Raw genomic sequence first — 20953 nt, forward strand, 5'->3', positions numbered from 1 at the left:
TTTGAGTGGTGAAAGGTCAAGGTCAAATATATAGCTTCAAAGCCGCGCAGAAGGGGACATACTGATAGTGTTTCTGACAAACACATATCTTGTTGTTTCATGAATTTCACACTAAAGTGTTAAGAAATACGACGTTTACATCAAAATGACTCTTTATGAATCATCAAAACTATGTATTTTATGAAACCAGAAATTAAACGAATAAAGATTTTTGTAAATCTGAATGTTGAAGGAAGTACTGGCGTCAACATTGATCCTCATGAACCTAAAATTATTCCAAACAGATAGTTGTCTAAATGAATTTTGCTCTGTGTAAGACTGGGACTTGAGAAAGGCAATGGAAAAGCGTTTGACCTATTAGGTATTCTTATGGTAAAACAATCGCATTCAATATACGGAGAACTAGACAGAGAACATTTCATTATTTTAACATAATTTGATACCTACAGAATTTTTTTTGCTTGTAAAGATAAGTACGAGTCTATTCAACTTGAAATGTAGGTGAAAATGTGCTCTGGTCTTAAATTACTTCAAATCTGGGATACATAATAAGATTATTTAATTTAAAGTACACTGTGTACGAATATTAAGAAGAGCTGTGGTTTTAAAGTACTCGTACACGCCTGTAGATATAGAGTTTAAGGATGTGTCTGTATGCATACAGTCATTGCTTGGCAGCATGAAGTATCAATGCAAAAATAGCGTCATTAACCGTTTCTGACGAACTTCCTACATACCCAAACGCTTGACACCGTATAGAAAACTAAGTGAGATGAGAAATGAGCAGTGTGGAAATTCGGAACAGACGATTACTTTTTCTGATTATGTGTTATATCAAGGGTATTTGTAAGTAAAATGTATTTAATTACAGGTGTAAGCACATGTGCTTCGTGAGTGTTGTTATCGAATACTTGACAAAATTAATTAAAGTTTGGAGGATATTTATCATTTCAATGTTGATGCCCTAAAGGGACAGGAGCGATGAACCAAAAAAAGGAGCTGGGTGAAGCTACCTCCTATTTTGCTCTACGTTTTCCCTAAGTATTCCAAGTTTGTTAGAGCCTAAACATTGTGAAATATGTTTTGTTATTATGAAACCGGTTAACGTCGAATTGACGCGATTTATATGGGTAATGATTTTAGATAGAAACGAATTGAGCAAATTACATGGCCCGGTCGGACCGACTAACGAATATGCAACGGAGAAAAAACGCACAAAAATGCAGATTTTGGTTATCCTGTGATTAAATTTACCTGCTCTGCCGCTCAAGACTCTCGCAAACGGTGTGTGAAGCGTAGGAAACACACAATGACCGCACAAGTACCGGTGCTATAACGGGAAAAAACGAACGTTTAACGGATATGTACCTGATAATTAACGGTCGGCTAACGGATATGAATGTGCGAGTAAAGGACTTCTACCGGATAAAACGGCAGTGTAATGCATTAGTACCGGACAAAACGTTCGCCCAACGTGAGAGAAATGGAAAAGTACCGAACACCAACGTACAACGTACAACGATGAAAAAGTAGGGCACATCCTCAGAATCATGTGGCAAAACTTCAGGTTCTGGCAGGTTAAGGTCTCCGTTCTCAGCTGCTGCCTTCAGGTCGGACTCGTTCCACAACTGTGCATCGGATGCAGCAACACGGCCTCCAATGTCAGCCCAGACGAACTTGTAGTCAAAATCCTACAGGGCTAGCAGGACAACGGTTAAGTACTTCTTGTAGTTAAAATACGTAGACCCGGATCTTGGTGGACATTTGCAGGCAATATGTTCGCCATCAATAGCACCAAGAGTATGGGGGATATTCCAGCTGTCCCTGAAGCCGTCCGCTATTCGCGTGCAATCGGCAGCTGTTGTTGGCAACGGCATCACCTCGTCAGCATACTCATCTATGATTGCTCTACAGACCTGACGCGTAAAAGATAACAGTATAATAAGCTAGCGTGGATTATAAGTGTATGACACATGTCGTAGATAATCCATGACTTTTAGCGAGTGGATGATAATGTAAAAACATACTACTTCATAAAATGTGCTTATAACTGTGTGCATTTCAAGATATGCGCACAAGACAGTACTAATGACAATATACAATTTAGAAGGTTAGTGTTGTAGTGCGCGCACTCATCTATTTGCCTTTTATCCTATACCAATAACTTAACACAATGCAATTCATATAAACTGATGCTAGACGTAGACATTAAAATATATAAATATATTTAAATGACTAACAGAAGCCTTTTTTTAAATTTATTTTAACACTATAGTAAATTAAGCGGTACTTATTTTTAGCACGAGAAGAGAAATAGTGTTATGGGGTACCCTCCAGCCGAATCGCATATCACGGTACCTTGAACCAGACACAAGATGCCGCAGCGCAATTGATAGCTTCATCCCTGGTTCAATTGGAAGTATGTAGTTGTTGCGCTGTTTCGTTATCCTTTGGCCCACTCGTGCGAGAATCTCATCAAACATCTCGGTTGGCACTCTCATGAAGTTGACAAATGCGAAATGGATCTCTTGAACAATGCTATACAAACTACCGGTACATGTACCGCTTGTAATTGATATATCACGTGTGTTATGTATCTTGAACACGGGTATACAAACTACTGGTGCACGTGGCGCTTGTCATAAATATCACGCAGGCGACATGGATCTCTTGAACAAGGTAACACCAACTACTGGTACACGTGACGCTTGATATATCGCGTATGTGACATGGATCTCTTGAACAAAGGTACGCCAACTAAAGGTACACATGGCGCTTGATATTACTATCACACAGGCGACATCGATCTCTTGAACAAGGCTATATATGTACCGCGTGTAATTGATATAACACGTGTGTTATGTATCTTGAACACGGGTATACAAACTACTGGTAAACGTGGCGCTTGTCATTAATATCACGCAGGCGACATGGATCTCTTGGGCATGCGTATGTCAACTAACGGTACACGTGACGCTTGCCATTAATATCACGCATGCGACATGTATCTCTTGAGCATGCGTATGTCAACTAACGGTACACGTGACGCTTGCCATGAACATCACGCAGGCGACATGGATCTCTTGGGCATGCGTATGTCAACTAACGGTACACTTGACGCTTGTCATGAACATCACGCAGGCGACAGTTGAGCATGCGTATGTCAACTAACGGTACACGTGACGCTTGCCATGAACATCACTCAGGCGACATAGATCTCTTGGGCATGCGTATGTCAACCGCCGTTACAAGTGACGCTCGTCATTAATATCAAAGTACTAGTACATGTACCGCTTGTAATTGATATCACACTTGCGTTATGTATCTTGAACATGGGTATACAACCTACTGGTACACGTGGCGCTTGTTATGTCACGCATGCGACATGGATCTCTTGAATATGCGTATATAAACCACCGGTACACGTGACGCTTGAATGATATCACGCATGCGATTGTTCACTTGAACATGACTATGCCAACTAAGGTACAATTGTCTCTTGTAATAGATATTACTTGAACATGGGTATGCGAACTATCGATATACGTGCCGCTTGTACTTGATATGGCACATGAATTTATGTAACATACGTATGCAACTACCGGTAAATGTACCGCTTGTAATCGTGTCACTAGTTATAACAATGTTTAACCGTATAGTAAATTTCATTGTCATTTTTAAAACCTAGATATGCCCGATACACCAGTCACTCGTGTCAACCTGTACACTTGAAGGAAAGTTGTAATTTGTATTGATATTGCTCCTTTGAGGTAAGAATAATAACACACTGTATGCATAATAGTTATATTGATCAAAAAGTGAAACAACACGATACAACCATACATCACATTACAAAAACTGTATACAAATACGAATACTTATTTGCAGTCAGGCCACAGGGCCATAATACATACAGTTTAATTTCATAATTATATAAAATAACCTGAATAGTTAAAGAATACAAAGTCATATGATGCAACACGCATGCACTTTCGTAGAACAAATGCTGCTATACATTATAATACCACCAAAACAAGGATTACCTGATAATTAAATACCTATAACATGTAAGCATGCAAAATAGTAACAAACTTATAAAGTAACCCAAGAATCAGTATTTTTTATCAGATATAAATAAACAATGCAATACAAGCATGCAGTATTAAAATGACAGCTAATTTGCATGATAATTACGTAGTTGTTATATATAAGCATGCACATACACACATTTTGCAATCAAAAATATGTGCTTGTAATTTTCATCGGCCATTAACATATTGAACAAACCAAACAGTTTCCATTTCATTCAACCACTGCGGAATAAACAAATCATATCTGTGTTATACAATGGGCACTGCATAAACACAGGGTACTCATCTTCTACATTATAAACATGTCGCATAAGACAAAATTTACAGTATCTATGATCACGTATATAACATACAACAAGAATATCAGTGAAACTGATGGATGCTTCCCGATGATGCGCTATGTCAATCTATGTGTTAATAACCACCTAAAAAAAATCTATTATTAGCCTCGGTGACATTGACCCCAGTGACCTCATCAAAAGGTAGAGGTCCATGCAAGGTATCTACATGCCAAATATGAAAGAGATCGGTAAAGTATTGAAGGTGCTATGAGAAACTGTAACAAAAGTGTGACTGAAAAATCTATTATTAGCCTTGTTGACCTTGACCCCAGTGACCTCATCAAAAGGTAAAGGTCCATGCAAGGTACCTACATGCCAAATATGAAAGAGATCGGTAAAGTATAGAAGGTGCTATGGGAAACTAGTGAGGAAGGACAAACTGGCAACTATATGCTCCGCCGAAATTTTATTTCGGGGAGCATAACAATTAGGAAAAATATGAAAAACAACGAATTTCAAGAATAAATGCTACGACAGAATCAGGAACACTGATAATAAAATGGCTTTTGTAAGGTGCATGAAGACAGCAAAATGAATACTGCAAATCATACAAGTCACAGAACATATCATTGACAATTTTTCATAAATGATTCAGCTATAAAGGTGCCATGATGACACTATATCGCTCATCTGACTGTTGCTTTTGTCTATAAACTTGAACTCTCTTCCTGGCCATTTAAAAGAAGTGTTCACTATGAGCAAATAAGGACAAATTTGCCTGTGAGTTGGGTATAGCATCTTTTGAAATTTACGAAGGAGGTCAACCAGACGATGTTTTATGCCAAATATATAAGCTTTCCTTTTGGTTGCCATCTCAACCAGATTTATGCATGGAATGCATTTCATTTAACAACTTTGAAAGAGGTTCATGCAAGAAAACTCGTGCCATGTTTCATTAAGATTGGCACAGAGGTTAGATGTTGTTTAAGTAAAAAATGTTGACCCATGACGGACCAAGACCATTCACAATAGCTCACAATGAGCACTTTATGCTCAGTTGAGATATAAACACAAAACAATTATTGCATAATAATACATAGTATGTGTTTACTCGCCCAGTCTTTAAATAGAAAAAAAGCATCAAAAGATGCAATAGTTAAGTATTAACAGTTGAGATGAACTTAAAATTATAGATCATTTAAGTATCACAAATTAAACTAACCCAGCTAAAGCAATTCTTATCTTTTTTTCATATGATAACTTTTTCTTCTTATTCCATTCATTTAAAAAGAATTGTAGGTAAAAGCAAAAGTGTGACTGTGACATCTGACGGGCCGACCTTTTAATGCACTGTATAAAGCTGTTGAATTGTTCACATATTTCAGAATTTACAGATTCAAAGCCTTGAAGTCTGCTAGCTGTAAAAGCATTAGAACATTTGTGGGAGTAGCCATGGAAAATGTCATGAAAAAAACGTACATTTTTATAGTATCCACTTTCTCTGTTTAGGCAATATTCTTGTAAATTACATGCAAAGTCATAAAACACGTCTTGTGGAGGGGTTTCTAAATAGCTATAGAGTGATAATGCGGGATCTTTTCTTCCTTCTGCCCCAGTCATGTGAAAACCATAGCAATGTCCATGGTCTGCACAGAACCAAAGAAATAATGTTGATGTTCCTCGAGCAGAAGTTTGAACTTTAGAATAAAGCTTTTGACATTTTTCAAATTCTAAAGTCGCATCGTCATGGTCTATATTTCTTTTAACACAGCTATCATTGTCAATGGAAAACTTTCTTACACTTCTTAACTTTAACCCAGATTCATTAAAATAATAGGCCCTTCCAAACTTTTCAGGATTGTATGTGCCCAGTTGAGGTACAGGTGGTTCTGGTTCAGTAACTTGCAATGACATTGATTCATTAATTAGATATTGCAAAAATAATCTAATGTCATCGGGCAATATTTCATTGTTACTTATTAAAGACTCGCAAATTAAATCTCTTAGTTCAGGTGCAAACGAACGAGTTTCATTAACAATACTATTAAATCGATCATTTTCAATATTGGGGCTATTTAATAATAGTTGAATTTTGTAACAATATGCAGGGGGTACCAGGCTTGTAATGGACGCTGTTGTGGCTAGCATTTTTAAAACATTTGAATATGCAACTCGTTCATTATCACTCATTTGATAAAATCTTTCGAAGGAACCCAAAACTTCAGAGGGCAGTGCTTGTTTTAACAACTCGATACGGTCCAATAAATCCCTCTCTGGAATAATTTCATTCTCTTTAATTTCATTCAGTTCTTTCCGAGCAATGTAATCTAAAGTAGTTCGAAGGTTAATCATTTCTTGTTTGTCTATTCCATTCAAATTTTTCAAAAAACATCTATCCATTCTACGATGCAGCGTATTATTAATGCCCAAAGCCTGGTTTGTTTCTGTAATTTCCTCATAATTTGAATTCCGAAATCCAACCCCTACGTTTGTACCATCACAGCACAATCTCTTAGGACCATAACCACATACACCACAGGGTATACGGAAATCTATTTTCATGTTTGAAGCCCAACTGAACCAAAAATTTAAAAAAACTGTTTGATCCATAAACCTAGCCTTATTGTGGCGAGTTTTATACATCTCATTTTTAAACTGGCAGTAAGAGGAAAAAGTGCAACTAGAATTCATAACCATAGATACAAATTCCCACCCTATTTCATCTCCTGCTGCTGTATCCCTACTTAATACATGTATACAATCTAAGTCCCCTTCATCCCAAAGAATTCTGCATGGCTTACTAATTGAATTATAGCATTCACGTATATGAATGTCACATTTTACAGGTGCAAAATTTGTGTAAATAGTTAATGTTCTTTGTCTTTCGTGTATGGTCAGTCCATTTTCACTGTAATTATCGTCATCTTCTCGCTTGAGCCAACCGCTTCCACAGGGACAGGTATTGTCTGGAATATCTGGAAATAATACAGGTCCTTTTAGGCAGCCATCTGAACATCGAACAAGGTTAGAATCATTCCACTGATCACGTTTTATGATATTTTTCCTTAACTCATTATTGTCTTTAAGTCTGGGAGAATGTTTACTTCTACACTTAAAATTCCAAAGTCCAGATTCCTCATTGAAGTTATTGTATGCAGCAGTACTTAATGTAACCGAAACAGGCATTTCATTATCAATATTGTCATCAAATAACTGCTGTTCTTCATCATCATTGTTATCATTAGTTGTATGAATTAAATCTTCCCACATGTGAGTATATGATTTAAATAAGTTTAAGTGCCTACAAACCTTCGAATTTAGTAAAGTACTTATATTTCTCTTATAACTCTTTTGAGAACGGCATCTACCAGCAGTGCATGACACAGTGCATTTACCAAGCCTTTTGTTCATGCTAAAATGAACAAAAGCTGGATACTCGTCACCTTCTATAAGAACAGAATATTTTCTAATTTCTGGTTTTCTAGATATTTCAACTATTTCCTGATTGTTAAAACACAAAGCCTTTTGAACAAAGTGTTGGATTCTTGACAATGATTCTGGACACTGTACATGGTCCGGTGCTAAACAAGGTAATACATGCAATTTAACAAACTTACAATGCATGCAAGTTACACAGTTATCTCCTGAAGAGTCTAAAACTAGAAATTCTTCGTTCCTAATATTAAATTCCTTCACATTAAGCAGAGTTTTGTATATTTTACATGTGCAGTCAAGATAGTCACCAGTTTCTTGACAAAACCTAGTAGTGAAAATAAAATCATTTGCTTTAAATGAACCATCCATTTCGCAGTAATCATTAAGGCAACAAACTAGATTGCCGCTGTCATCATGCATTTGTATAACTAAAGTGCCATGATCTAGAAGGGAACAACAGTAGTTTTTAAATATTGACAGGTTTCCGAAATGCTCAGAAATATCCGTTTCAGTGTCTTTATTAGAAATGCCAACTCTTTTCTCTAATTCTGATCTACAAATATTTATTGGCTTTAAATGCTTTATGGTCTTTCTTTTTTTCAAAACTGGTTCTGACGTTTCAACAGTGGTTTCATTGCATTCATTTAACTCTGGAAAATACTTCTTATAAAAGGAAAATAAGTTAACATAATCCTTTTTCAAAAAGAGCTGAATCGTTTTGTTTCTTAATGATGTACCCAAAGAAATGTTGCCTGATTCAACAAAATTAGATTCATAACGTGCTGATTTAACAAATAAATCTGGCTTTGCTTTGATGTTTCCAGACAAGCAATTCAAAACAAATGACTGATGTAGGAGAGTACCATTCACAACTGCTGGTACTGTTATTATATCTTTTGAACAACGACTTTTGGTCACAAGTTGATTTATTTTAAAGTCATAAACTAGTTTCAGTAAACTTTCATGCAAATCCTGCGGTTTCATTTTAAAAAACATCTTTTCAGGCTTGTCTACAGATGCTTTTGATTTGAATGGCGAAAAAAGTACTACGTAAGACAGTAGTTGAACACTATCACAATTTTCATTGTCATTCAGTTCATTTACATATGATGGCAAAATTTTATCAACACAATGACTAAATATTTTATCTGGGCGATTCCTTTTTATATTATGTTTATTTTCATCGATTTTCATTTGATTTATATCTTCCAATGTAATAACTTGATGCAACAAAACATTATCATCTGCAACATTAAAATGCTCCTTAAGGAAATATAAGTACTTCTGTTCCATGAATCCACTGTAAACTCCAGATTCAACATACCTTACATAATAAAATTCATTGTCTTCAATTTTATTTTTAAAAACTGAACATACAAAGGTTCCAGTTGTACAGTTGTTATGTGCAGATAATCTACAAGCTTCTTGTTCTAATTTAAAAAAAGATTGCTTCTTTGATGTAACAAAACCCTTTTCTGCTAAAGTTTTTAATACAAGATTTTGCAATTTTAAAGCATTTGAACAGTTTGTTAAATTTTCAATCAATATATCTGACCACAATTTATTGTCAACATTAAATTGAACATTCTCATTTGATTTTCTTCTTTTCCGCATTCCTTTGTTTAAAGTTGTTCCTGAGAAGTATGTATTGCACAACTCTGGTCTAGATGTAGAGACAAACACATTATTTTCATTATAACTAGCTACAGTATATATATCTTTAGGAGTAGGACTATAGTCAGCAGCAGTATTAAACTGTACAGTTGGACACTTTCCCTCATCATTTTCCCAGTTTTCACCTAAATATTTTCTTTTAAGTAAGAAGTTATTTTTAATTTTTTCATAATCAGAAGGAAGACGTATACTTAGCAATTCCAGGTATTTGTAGTGTTCCTCTATTGTGTAATAACCCGTTGGAATGGAGAAATCTTCATCAAATAAGAGCAGCATCAGTTTGGACCTCTGAAATTTTTTATTCAATAATGACAAATAATTTTGTCTTTTTCAAATAAGGCATATAAGTGATTTTCATATACGATCTTTAAAAGTATTCAACTGAATCCTCTTATCTTCAAATGAGCGGGATCGCCAGACAAACTTCAACATTGCGACATATTTGAAACCAATTGAGAAACAATTTCATGGCCATATCTTGATTTGTTCATTTAGTATCAGCAGTATGTTCTAATCGAACAAAAGTGTTGACACTTAGAGATAAACAAACAATTGAACATCTGTAATAATGGTAGGAAATGAAAAACACATTGACTTGTTAGATATTAAATAAAATTTCGAGATAAATGAAAATGCTTTATATAACATGAACAAGACAATTTACCAGATGAAGTGGACACATATGCAGATCTGTTCTCTGTTCATTGATCTTCCCATCAGGTAGCGTGTTTTTCCATTCATCGATTGTTTTGAATATCTCGCTGTTCTGTGGGCACAAATATGTGAGCAGTGCAATCAAAAGTACTAAAACCTTAAAGGAATATCTCTTTGGAATGAATATGTTTTACATAAAAATGCATTTAAAAATGTACAATCGACAACTTTACAACACATTGCCAATTCTTTTCTCGTAACAGTTAAAAAAACACCAATTAACAATGATTAACACATCTGTACAGTTTATACTGAAAATATACAAATGATTACCTACATCATACAAATGTCTCAAAAGATGCAGCTCAAATCTTCTTACAGCTGAAAAACATTCATGGCAGTCTTCCCATTGGCATCTATTTGTTCCCTCTATGTGACATACTATATGGGCACTAAGTTCACCATAATTAATAAATTTCTTGAAGCATGATGTCCACTTGCAACTGAAAGTCTGTGGAAGTAAACATTTGTATTGTTATTAAATTGCTTAGTGAATATATAAGATATATACGAGTATAAAAACAAGCAATCATATGTTTTTTATTTTAAATATACTACTATGGTAGTAGTATTTGAGAAAATGAAAACAACTATCAAAATGGATTAACATCATTTTTTTACATTAATTGACTACCTAAATTACAGAGGAAACAGAATGGATTAACATCATTTTTTACATTAATTGACTACCTAAATTACAGAGGAAACAAGAGATGTGTTTGTGAAACCCAATGCCCCCTACTGCGCTTTTATGCCGCACAGCAGCTATTTTAGAAAAAAAGACCTTTGACCTTGAAGGATGACCCTGACCTTTCAAAACTCAAAATGTGCAGCTCCATGAGATACACATACATGCCAAATATCAAGTGGCTATCTTCACTATTACAAAAGTTATGACCAAGGTTAAAGTTTTGGGACAGACAGACACACACAATGCCAACCAGACAGGCCAAAAACAATATACTTCGATCATTTGATCTTTGGGCATACAAATAGAAAATGGTCAATATATGAGATAATAATTTCAAACAAGCACCTTCCTCAAATTACCCTAACCACACATATAATATATATATATATATATTTATAGAACATTAACAAGGTTAAAATTCCTCTGCTTAAGGAACTTGCCCACTAATATTGTTTATTATAAGGCAGGAATATCTCACCGGTCCAGGGTTAAGTTCAACGTCATTTGAAAGAATAAGAAGAAGCTGTGAAGTGTCTACATCTTGTTGGGGCGTCTCGTCAGTGTCTCGTTGGAAAAAGAAGTGGGATGGCACATTGACTTGATCTTCATTTGCGGCATTGTCATCTTGTTGGGGCGTCTCTTCAGTGTCTCGGTGGCAATGGATGTTGGATGGCACGTTGATTTCATCTTCCTATAATAGAATAACCCTTCCTTTAATACAATACTTACTAGAAAAACAAGACTATTGCTAAGCAATGTATGTCCCCTACAGGCTCCACCATTATCAGATTTTTTTTCATTATATATATTTGTTGCCATAGCAACCAGAAATTTTGACGTAGGAACAAAATGAAATGACGTACATAATGTCCATATTGCCATATATCCATGTTTCAAGAAAAAATATGAAGAACTTTTAAAGCTATCGCAGGATCCAGAAAAAGTGACAGACTCACAGAGCGCAAACCATAAGTTCCCTCAGGTTAAACTGTTAGGGGAGAAAAAGTATTATATTTTTTCATTCAAAAACATAGAGTATATTTACATAACATAAAGCTATACAACAATATGTGTTCCATTTAAAAACCTGATTGTAAAGTGTGTCAGGCCTATCAACTTTCCACGATGAATGCTTCCTTATAAAATGGTCGAGCATGGCATCTTCCGATGAACAGCACACCCTGCAGTTTGGGCAATTGTAGCAAGGGACCTAAAATATACCACTCAGCCTGAGGATTCTAAAATCGCATCTAAGTAATATTTGTGAAAAACTCATGGAAATTGAAACAAAACAAAAACATGTACCACAATTGGTTCATACTTTAGAACATCTTTACATTATAATGAATTCAATACAGGCCCAGGACTGGTCCTGAAAAGCTTGCACATGGAAGACTTACATACACCAAAACCCCGCTTAACAGGTTATTGGTGATAATCAATTATACCTGAATTGTAAGAATACCAACTATTTAGACTAATTTTATAAGGTCCTTTGTGTCGTCTTTAAAGCTTGGTTTTACTGTATTTGTAGAACATCTAAATGACCATACATGAAAGGATGAATGTGTGTTTTAAAGGATCTTCTTGAACAAGTTTTGTTTATCTGACAAGAAAGAATACTTTCTGTCATTGATTTACCTGTTTGTTCTTCTTTTTCGTCATGGTAGGTTTCTCCCTTTTAACCTTACCAGTCTTGACTTCCATCTTCTTGCGTTTCTGAAAAGTTATTATGCTATCAGTCCATATTACCAGTACAAATGCTACAAATTACTACCGGTTATATAATTTGAAAAGCGTATACCTTTGGAGATGATTTGAAATAATGTGAATACATCCCTTTCATTAAATTCATTCTTTTAATGAAAACATAAAATTTGTTTATAGCATTGTGCCATGCTATCAGATCAATTGGCATGCTACATATATATAGTGTCATATAAGCAGGGCAATCATTGTCTTTCATGCTTGAACCAATTATTACTATATTATGATACATAAAAATAGGACACAGATGAATCAAACACACATTCTGCTGATTTATATTAAAATCAAGTAATGAAAATACCTATGAAAGAAATATTTATGTCACTTGTCAAGATGGAAAGTGTTAAAAAGTATGGAGCATATTGTCATAAAATTAGTACCAAGCATAAGCCATTCAACTTGTATGCAGGCAGGAAAACAGCCACATCTTCAGTAATGTCAAGGTAAACAAATCCACTGCAGCATGACCTTTAATGCATGACGAAAAAACAGGATCATTAATGCAGTGTCTGTGAATGCACAATCATGTAAAATTAATATTCATTCAGGCTAAAAATTGCCATCCAGTAAAAAAGGGAAACTATGTCTAAACTATATTTTTGTTGTCCCGGACAATATTGGACGACCACTAATTCCAATGACAGTCAATATAAAACTAACAAAACGATTAAACCTATTTGACATGAAACTAACAAGAGAGTTACTGCAGTAATAGCATTCATGCAGCAAGTTTTAATATAAAACAAGAGCATCGCATAACGGGTGCTACGCTTGGCTGCGAAAGCTTGTCAGATTTTTTTTTAAAGGTCACAGTGACCTTGACCTTTGACCTAGTGACCCAAAATGGGTGTGGTGTGTAGAACTCATCAAGGTGCATATACATATGAAGTTTCAAAGTTGAAGGTGGAAGCACTTTGATTTTAGAGCCAATGATAAGGTTTTAGCATGACGCCGGCGGACGACGAGCAGGCTATGACAATACCTAGGGTTTTCTCCGAAAACAGCCTCGCTAATAAATATTGTTCGGGTGTCTAAAAATAAAGCAACAATGAGTGCCTTATGTTGGCATATGTTTATGTTGTATGTAATTTCATTAAGAACGGTGATTTTTATGTAACTAGTTAAGAATGCATTACATTTATGTATATATAGGTTAACAACAGCTGTCACCATAGGATGACTTATGCCCCCTATAAACGCTTGATAGAAGTTGAGCTTTTTTCGAAACCTAAACGCAGACCCTAAGTTCAAGGTCAAGGTCACAGGGGTAAAAATTTGTGTGCGCATGGTAAGGCTTTGTCCATATACACATGCATGCCAAATATGAAGTTGCTATCTGAAGCGACATAGAAGTTATGAGCATTTTTCGAAACCTAAACGTAAAGTGTCACAGACAGACAGTCCGATCACTATATGCCCTCCTTCGGCGGCATAAAAAGATGTGCCAGAAATTAATGACTTAAAGGATATAATACATGTAAATGTTAACAAATAGATTTTTTCAACGAAAGCAAAAAAAAACAAAACAAAATGCACCAAACAAGCTTCCTATTCCTTGATAACATGTATAAATCTGCATTTATTTACTGTGCTTTCCCTATCGGTATTTTATGGCTATTTATTTCACACAGATTTCACTACCAGTAACATGATGATGAATAAAAACAAGAGCACCGCATAGCAGGTGCCAACGCTCGGCTGCAGGTGCAGTTTATTTTTTTTAAGAGTTCACAGTGATCTTGACCTTTGACCTAGTGACACAAAAAAGGGTGTGGCATGTATAACTCATCAAGGTGCAGCTACATATGAAGTTTCAAAGTTATAGGTGGAAGCACATAAAACATTGTGGCATTTCTTTTCCAACTGAAACAATTAACAAATGCATGTACATGCAAACAAAAAAGTCAACAATAACAAATGCACCAATCAAGCTTTATATACCTTGTGTGGCATTTCTTTGCCAACTGAAACAATTTACACATGCATGTACAGACATGGCATAAGTGCAAAACCTCATCCACCAAAGTTGACCATTTTGAAAAATAACAACAATTATATAATAATATGCAGAATACAACAGAAAGGAAATATGTCCTCAAAATAATAACACTAATATGGTCTTTACTTATATTTTACTTTCAAAATAAGTTTGGTTGTTGTTGTTTTTTTTCAACAAAAAAACCCCTAGTTTTAAGAACCAGTAGGACATTTCCACAATGAAACAGTGAGGGTTATCTGAAATTAACGGTATTTTTTACCTTCTTTCCATATCTTTTGGTATTTCTGGTTGCAGACCTCTTAGCTCTGGCTGTGACAACCTGAGAATGAATTGTGTGTGTGAAAATATGGAAAACAAAATTATATAAACTAACTAGTTTATCTTTTATACAATTACAGAATGTTATGTTCTGATATAACTGAATGGTTATGACATCAACTCTGTGGTCTGGCTTTCACACAAAGACATCTGTTGAACTTTTTATGTTTACCACTTAATGACAAACAATGCCTTAGATGATTAAAGGCATTGCTTTAGAAGTATATGACCTGCAGTCCAACTATTGCCTTACAGCTACCAATAATGAAGGGCATTTATTATTATGGTGCTGATCAGGGGCAAAAAGGCGAGGCTAAAAAGAGACATGACAGGGTGCCCAGCTTAACGGCTCTAGACATAACATTAATTTATAGGCTGTAACAAGCCATATGAGCAATCAATACTGGATTGCAATCACTTTATAAATGTTCATTAAAAATGATGAAATATCTGTACGATTAAATGCATAGAAAAGTTACCGTTATTTTATGTGTCTGAGACTTAATGTCCCTGGGAACTGGTACTTCACTTGCATCCACCTTGTCTTGAATCTCTGGTTGAGCTCCCTACAATTTATTTAACCATAATACAGGTATTATACATTTTTTTAAACGGCTTATTTTATTCAAAAATATAAACATTACAGCAAAATCAAACTGTTATGAATATTTGTAGGTGGAAGCGCTTTGATTTTAGAGCCAATGTTAAGGTTTTAGCCTGATGCGGAATTGCAGTTTTGTGCATAAATCACATTTGCTTATGGCTCATAAATGCAGTCCACTTTGTTGTAGCACTAAACTCACAGTCTGCACAATATCCGAAAAGAGTGCTATGGTGCTGTCATGCTCCTGAACCGGTACTTCCGTGGCTGAGAGAGCTGGCCATTCTGTAGGATCTTGAACAGCAGCCTCCACACACAGCTGGTTTGGCAGGTCGTCCTGTATGGATGCTAAACACCTCCTAGCCCCTTCAGCACTCAGATGTAGTCCATCATGGGTCAAGTACAGGGACTTCTTAAAATTAAATTTTGATTATAGATAGTTACCGTACCAATTTGTTTTAAACATAACTAAGATATTAAAGCAGCAAATTCAATGAACTGGTTTCCCTCAACGAATGAAAAAATATTTTAGTTTCAATCAATTAGAGTGTACAACTCTGAACTGACCAAAATGACCATCCTGACGAAACTTATGCAAGAACTACTAAAGAAATGATAATACATGTTTATTTTTTAATTTCATTAACTTCCAGATTACAGCACAAACAGATATCTTTAATTATGGGGCTTTACGTCTAGAGCTGAAACCAACAAAACGTGCAAGTGTACCACCTCAAAGTAATACATCTATTCATGATATTTCATGTAAAAGTTATTAAGAAACCAGTAATTGCAACAAAACTGCTCAATGAGTCAATTTTCACTAATTAAGGGGGCATATCTCTTGAGCAAAGAAGGATGTCTGAACAGAATTTGGGATTGGTCCACCGCAGTATAATGATGCATATATTTATTTTAAGTTTCATGATGATGAAATTCCATGCAACAGTTGCTGAGAAACTTCCTATTTCACTCTAGATCTTTCCCTATACCTGTTTAGTTGCTCCATAGTCCATGTATCTCACAGAAGGCACATGGTGACTCAGTTCCCACAGCATGCTGTTTGCGCTCCTTATCCACTGGCAGTAGTTCCTCAACTGTGCCCCTGAGAGTGGCCATCGGGGAAACATTCTCACATCAAAATCGCGTGGAAGAATCTCGCAAAGCACCACGTGTATTTCAGTGCACACACTGAATACAACATCAAGGATCTCTGTCACACAACTAAAAATAACAAGCAAATTCATTGAATTGATATACCCTGCCAATATGCTTCTGGACACAAAAGTGTTATATTTGACACTAAAGAAGCATTTTTTAAGAAACAAAGGGCCATAACTCTGCTATTAACAGATGGTGTACGATGCCATTGGGCGTGCATCATACTCTTATCCATATATATACTCATACCAAGCTTCAATGAAATTCGCCAAAGCACTTCCAAGATATGGCTCCGGACACAAAAGTTCTGGACGGACAGATGGAAAGACGGACGGACAGACAACCCCAAAACAATATCCCTCCTCCTATGGCGAGGGATAATAAGAAAATGGTATTAGTTGCTCATTGTATTATCTTCCCATCACAAACAATTATTAACAAGAGATGTGTTCGTCAGAAACACAATGCCCCCTATTGCGCCGCTTTGTGGTTTTTTTTTACCTTTGACCTTGAAGGATGACCTTGAACTTCCACCACTCAAAATGTGCAGCTTCATGAGATACACGTGCACACCAAATATCAAGTTGCTATCTTCAATATTGAAAAAGTTATGGCCAATGTTAAAGTTTTCGGACGGACAGACGTCATATATTTGACATTTGACCTTGAAGGATGACCTTGACCTTTCACCACTCAAAATGTTCAGCTCCATGAGGTACACACGCATGCCAAATATCAAGTTTCTATCTTCAATATTGCAAAAGTTATGGCCATCGTTGAAGGTTTTTTTTCCCGACGGACGGACAGACTGAGACACATACTGACTTCTATGTGCCACCCTACTGGGGGCATAAAAAGTTACAAACAACTACAAAAATATTTGAGAAACTAACTTAACTAATTTATTTCATTAAAATGCCAATCCAAAAAAATCTAATAAGAAAGTTGATCAAGCTCATTTTTATTCATGCTGCTAAGCTGTTCAGTGGCGGATCCAGGGTTTCTAGTTAGGGGGTTGGTGTGGACATTCAATAATACAGGCCAATGTAAAAGCATAATGGTGTAGAGAATGTGGTGTCCGCCTAGTGATAGGGAGTTAGGAGGTTCTCATTATCTTCTCCATAAACACCAAGTTCTGGTTCTTCCCAGGAACAGACTCGAGTGTCTCAATAAGCATAGTGCGTTCGCTGCAATAAAGCTAAGGTAAATAGGTTAAATAAAAACTAAAACTGAAAAATTACTGTTCAACATACCGGTAGAAATCGCTATCCTTGCAGCAAACATCGTTAGAGCCAAGATGCAGGTACAGTATGTCGTAACAACCTGACATCAGCTCTTGATGCAGCAGCTTTCTAAAGCCCTTCCGGTCAGACACATACTTTGCACCTGCATAGTAAAATAAGATCTTCCATTTGGAATTGGTTTTCATTTGCAATAATTTTTCTTGAGTTGTCATTTGTTATTGAATATTATGTAAAATAGTCATCATTGCTATGTTCGAGACAAGCAAGCTTATCTTTGTTAATATTTATCTAACTTGTTCTATGTTGCGTCAAATTTCAGGATTTGCAATCTTTTTTCCCATTTTGGTTACAGCAGAAAGGGTATTTTTCTTGATTACATAATACATGTTTTATCAGTGTAATAATATACATGACGTGTACATGTAAATACCATGAAACTGTCAGGGTAAAATATCTTTTTGGGTATTAAAGCAGTATTCAGTGGAGTTTTAAGCATTTCTTAAAAAACAAGAGATGCGTTTGTTGGAAACACAATGCCCCCTATTGCACCGCTTTGAAGCCATCTACATGTATTCAAACTTTGACCTTGAAGGATGACCTTGACCTTTCACCACTCAAAAATGTGCAGCTCCATGAGATACACATGCATGCCAAATATCTAGTTGCTATCAAGGATGACCTTGACCTTTCATCACTCAAGATGTGCAGCTCCATGAGATATACATGCATGCCAAATATCAAGTTGCTATCTTCAATATTTAAAAAGTTATGGCCAATGTTAAAATTTTCAGACAGATGGAATATTTGACATTTGACCTTGAAGAATGACGTTGATTTTCACCTTTGACCACTCAAAATATTCAGCTACAAGAGATACACATGCATAATTTTTTTTCAAGTTGCTATCTTCAATATTTAAAAAGTTATGGCCAATGTTAAAGTTTTCGGACAGACGGAATATTTGACATTTGACCTTGACCTTTCATCACTCAAAATGTTCAGCTCCAGGAGATACCCATGCATGCCAAATATCAAGTTGCTATCATCAATAGTGAACAAGTTATGGCCAATGTTAAAGTTTTCGGATGGACGGACAGATGCCATATATTAGACATTTGACCTTCACCTTTCACCACTCAAAATGTTCAGCTCCAGGAGATACACATACATGCCAAATATCAAATTGATATCATCAATAGTGAAAAAGTTATGGCCAATGTTAAAGTTTTCGGACGGATGGACAGATGCCATATATAAGACATTTGACCTTGAAGGATGACCTTGACCTTCACCTTTCACCACTCAAAATGTGCAGCTCAATGAGATGCACATGCATGCCAAATATCACGGTGCTATGTTAAATATTGAAAAAGTTATGACCATTAAAGTGTTCGGACGGATGGACAGACAGACTGACAGTTCAACTGCTATATGCCATCTTACCGGGGGCATAAAAACAATTATTTGGTACACAAAGCTTCAAATAAATATTAAAATTAGCAACCTTTTTTCCAAAGGCAGCAACAAACACAGCAGGGCTAGATTGAACTTTACCGGTACGCAGTTGTTTACAACCATCGACAAAGCGGGGGTTTGGGGGCGACAGCCCCCGATACTAAAGAAATATATAGGATAATAAGGCGTTGCGTAAGTTGTTATTTGTTAGGTGTTAAGGGTTAGAGTACGCTGTTTGATGTTAAGTGTTGCGTATTGGTAAAGTTCAATCGTCCCCACTGCAGTATAAGACAGTAGCTAAAATAATTATGCCAACGCAAAAATCATCAAAAGACTATGGCGGCAATTTATATCGACTATATATTATAAGACAGTAAAAGGGATAATATAAAGCAGCATGCCACAGAAACATGTTGGGTCTCACACTCAACTATAAACAGTTAAAAATTATTCACCAGATACGGGCAGAAAGTCAATCCTTGCATTTGGAGGACACGCAGACTTCAAACGATGGACATTGGAATCCCCGGCAATAAGAACACGAACATCGCTGCTGCACCAGACATGTTCTTCACCTGAAACAGAATAAACAAAAGGCTTCCCGGCAAAGGACATCGTTCCGCGAACCCTGTGGAAGTTTAAAAACTCAAAATACAACACGACAACAAACAAACGCCCGAATTCAAATACAATCCGAACCTGGATTTTCCAAACAAGTTTAAGTTAACAACGTTCAGTTTTTAAATAGGTAACGTCGCGAAATCAAATTACAAATTCTAAACGAGCACTTTCAAACGATTAAATGTCACGCAACGCGGTTCTCTTAAACTGCAACGTAGTCTCTGGTCAACAACAGCTGTTTTATAGTATGTAAGCTTTGGTCAGTATAAAATACTGTCGAGAATAAAATTCTCTGGACTCTCTGAAAACCCTTGTTAAACAAGTTCAAATCAGAAAGGGAGATCACCACCACTTACTATAGCCTATCCTCTCCCCTGATTCAAGATCAGTGTTCTGATTGGCCAAAATGATTTTGGCGACCGTGGACCAACAGGCCTCTGTTATAGTGGATCTACGCAATTTATAGACCTTTGATCAAGTTTGTTTTTCTTGAATTATTTTTGCCGACTTTCTTTAACCGTGCTGTCTGCCAAAAACCTGCAATTATCGGATGGTCAATCAATTATCACGTAATCAGTTGACAACTTGCGGCACGCGCGAAGAGGCACGAGTGTGTTGTTATAGCAACCAATATTAAGGGGACTGCTTTGTCACGGTCAATTAGCGATCCGTGCGGGGGGCAAATTGTGTCACCGTTAGATAAACAACAAACAATAAACTTGCTCATCGCCTGCGGGCGGTAGCACGCCTTAGCAAAAATAATCGGGCGGCTTGATTTTCGCTTTTCCGGTCTTGTTTACTAAAAAAATCGGGCGACTTTATCTTCGCTTTTCTGGGCTTGTATGGCGAAATCACGGGCGTAAGAGCGAAATTATCGCTCATAGTCGCCCGTAAGGTAGTC

At 36.1% G+C, this 20953-nt stretch overlaps 1 protein-coding gene across 11 annotated transcripts in view; it reads right to left on the reverse strand.

Annotated features, from left to right (window-relative positions):
* Positions 1–20442, reverse strand: part of LOC127864657 (uncharacterized) — a 31139-nt gene extending 10697 nt beyond the window's left edge. Inside the window, exons 1-15 of one of the 11 annotated variants that reach the window (XM_052404498.1) lie at positions 19887–20439; positions 17986–18118; positions 16564–16795; positions 15774–15983; positions 15450–15536; positions 14912–14971; positions 14595–14617; positions 13034–13121; positions 12528–12605; positions 11974–12096; positions 11365–11577; positions 10473–10646; positions 10146–10247; positions 9673–9769; positions 3791–7347 (exon numbers count right to left, since the gene is read on the reverse strand). In XM_052404498.1, the coding sequence (XP_052260458.1) occupies positions 5585–7347; positions 9673–9769; positions 10146–10247; positions 10473–10646; positions 11365–11577; positions 11974–12096; positions 12528–12605; positions 13034–13121; positions 14595–14617; positions 14912–14971; positions 15450–15536; positions 15774–15983; positions 16564–16795; positions 17986–18118; positions 19887–20046 (3543 nt within the window). In that variant the 5' untranslated portion in view covers positions 20047–20439 and the 3' untranslated portion in view covers positions 3791–5584. Of the gene's footprint in view, positions 1–3790; positions 9770–10145; positions 10248–10472; positions 10647–11364; positions 11578–11973; positions 12097–12527; positions 12606–13033; positions 13122–14594; positions 14618–14911; positions 14972–15449; positions 15537–15773; positions 15984–16563; positions 16796–17985; positions 18119–19480; positions 19685–19886 lie in introns of those variants that run through there. The other 10 variants (XM_052404499.1, XM_052404491.1, XM_052404497.1 and 7 more) reach the window with 10 other exon arrangements.
* Between the last annotated feature and the right edge of the window lie 511 nt (positions 20443–20953).

Source organism: Dreissena polymorpha, chromosome 1, assembly GCF_020536995.1.
Source record: "Dreissena polymorpha isolate Duluth1 chromosome 1, UMN_Dpol_1.0, whole genome shotgun sequence".
Taxonomy (NCBI): domain Eukaryota; kingdom Metazoa; phylum Mollusca; class Bivalvia; order Myida; family Dreissenidae; genus Dreissena; species Dreissena polymorpha.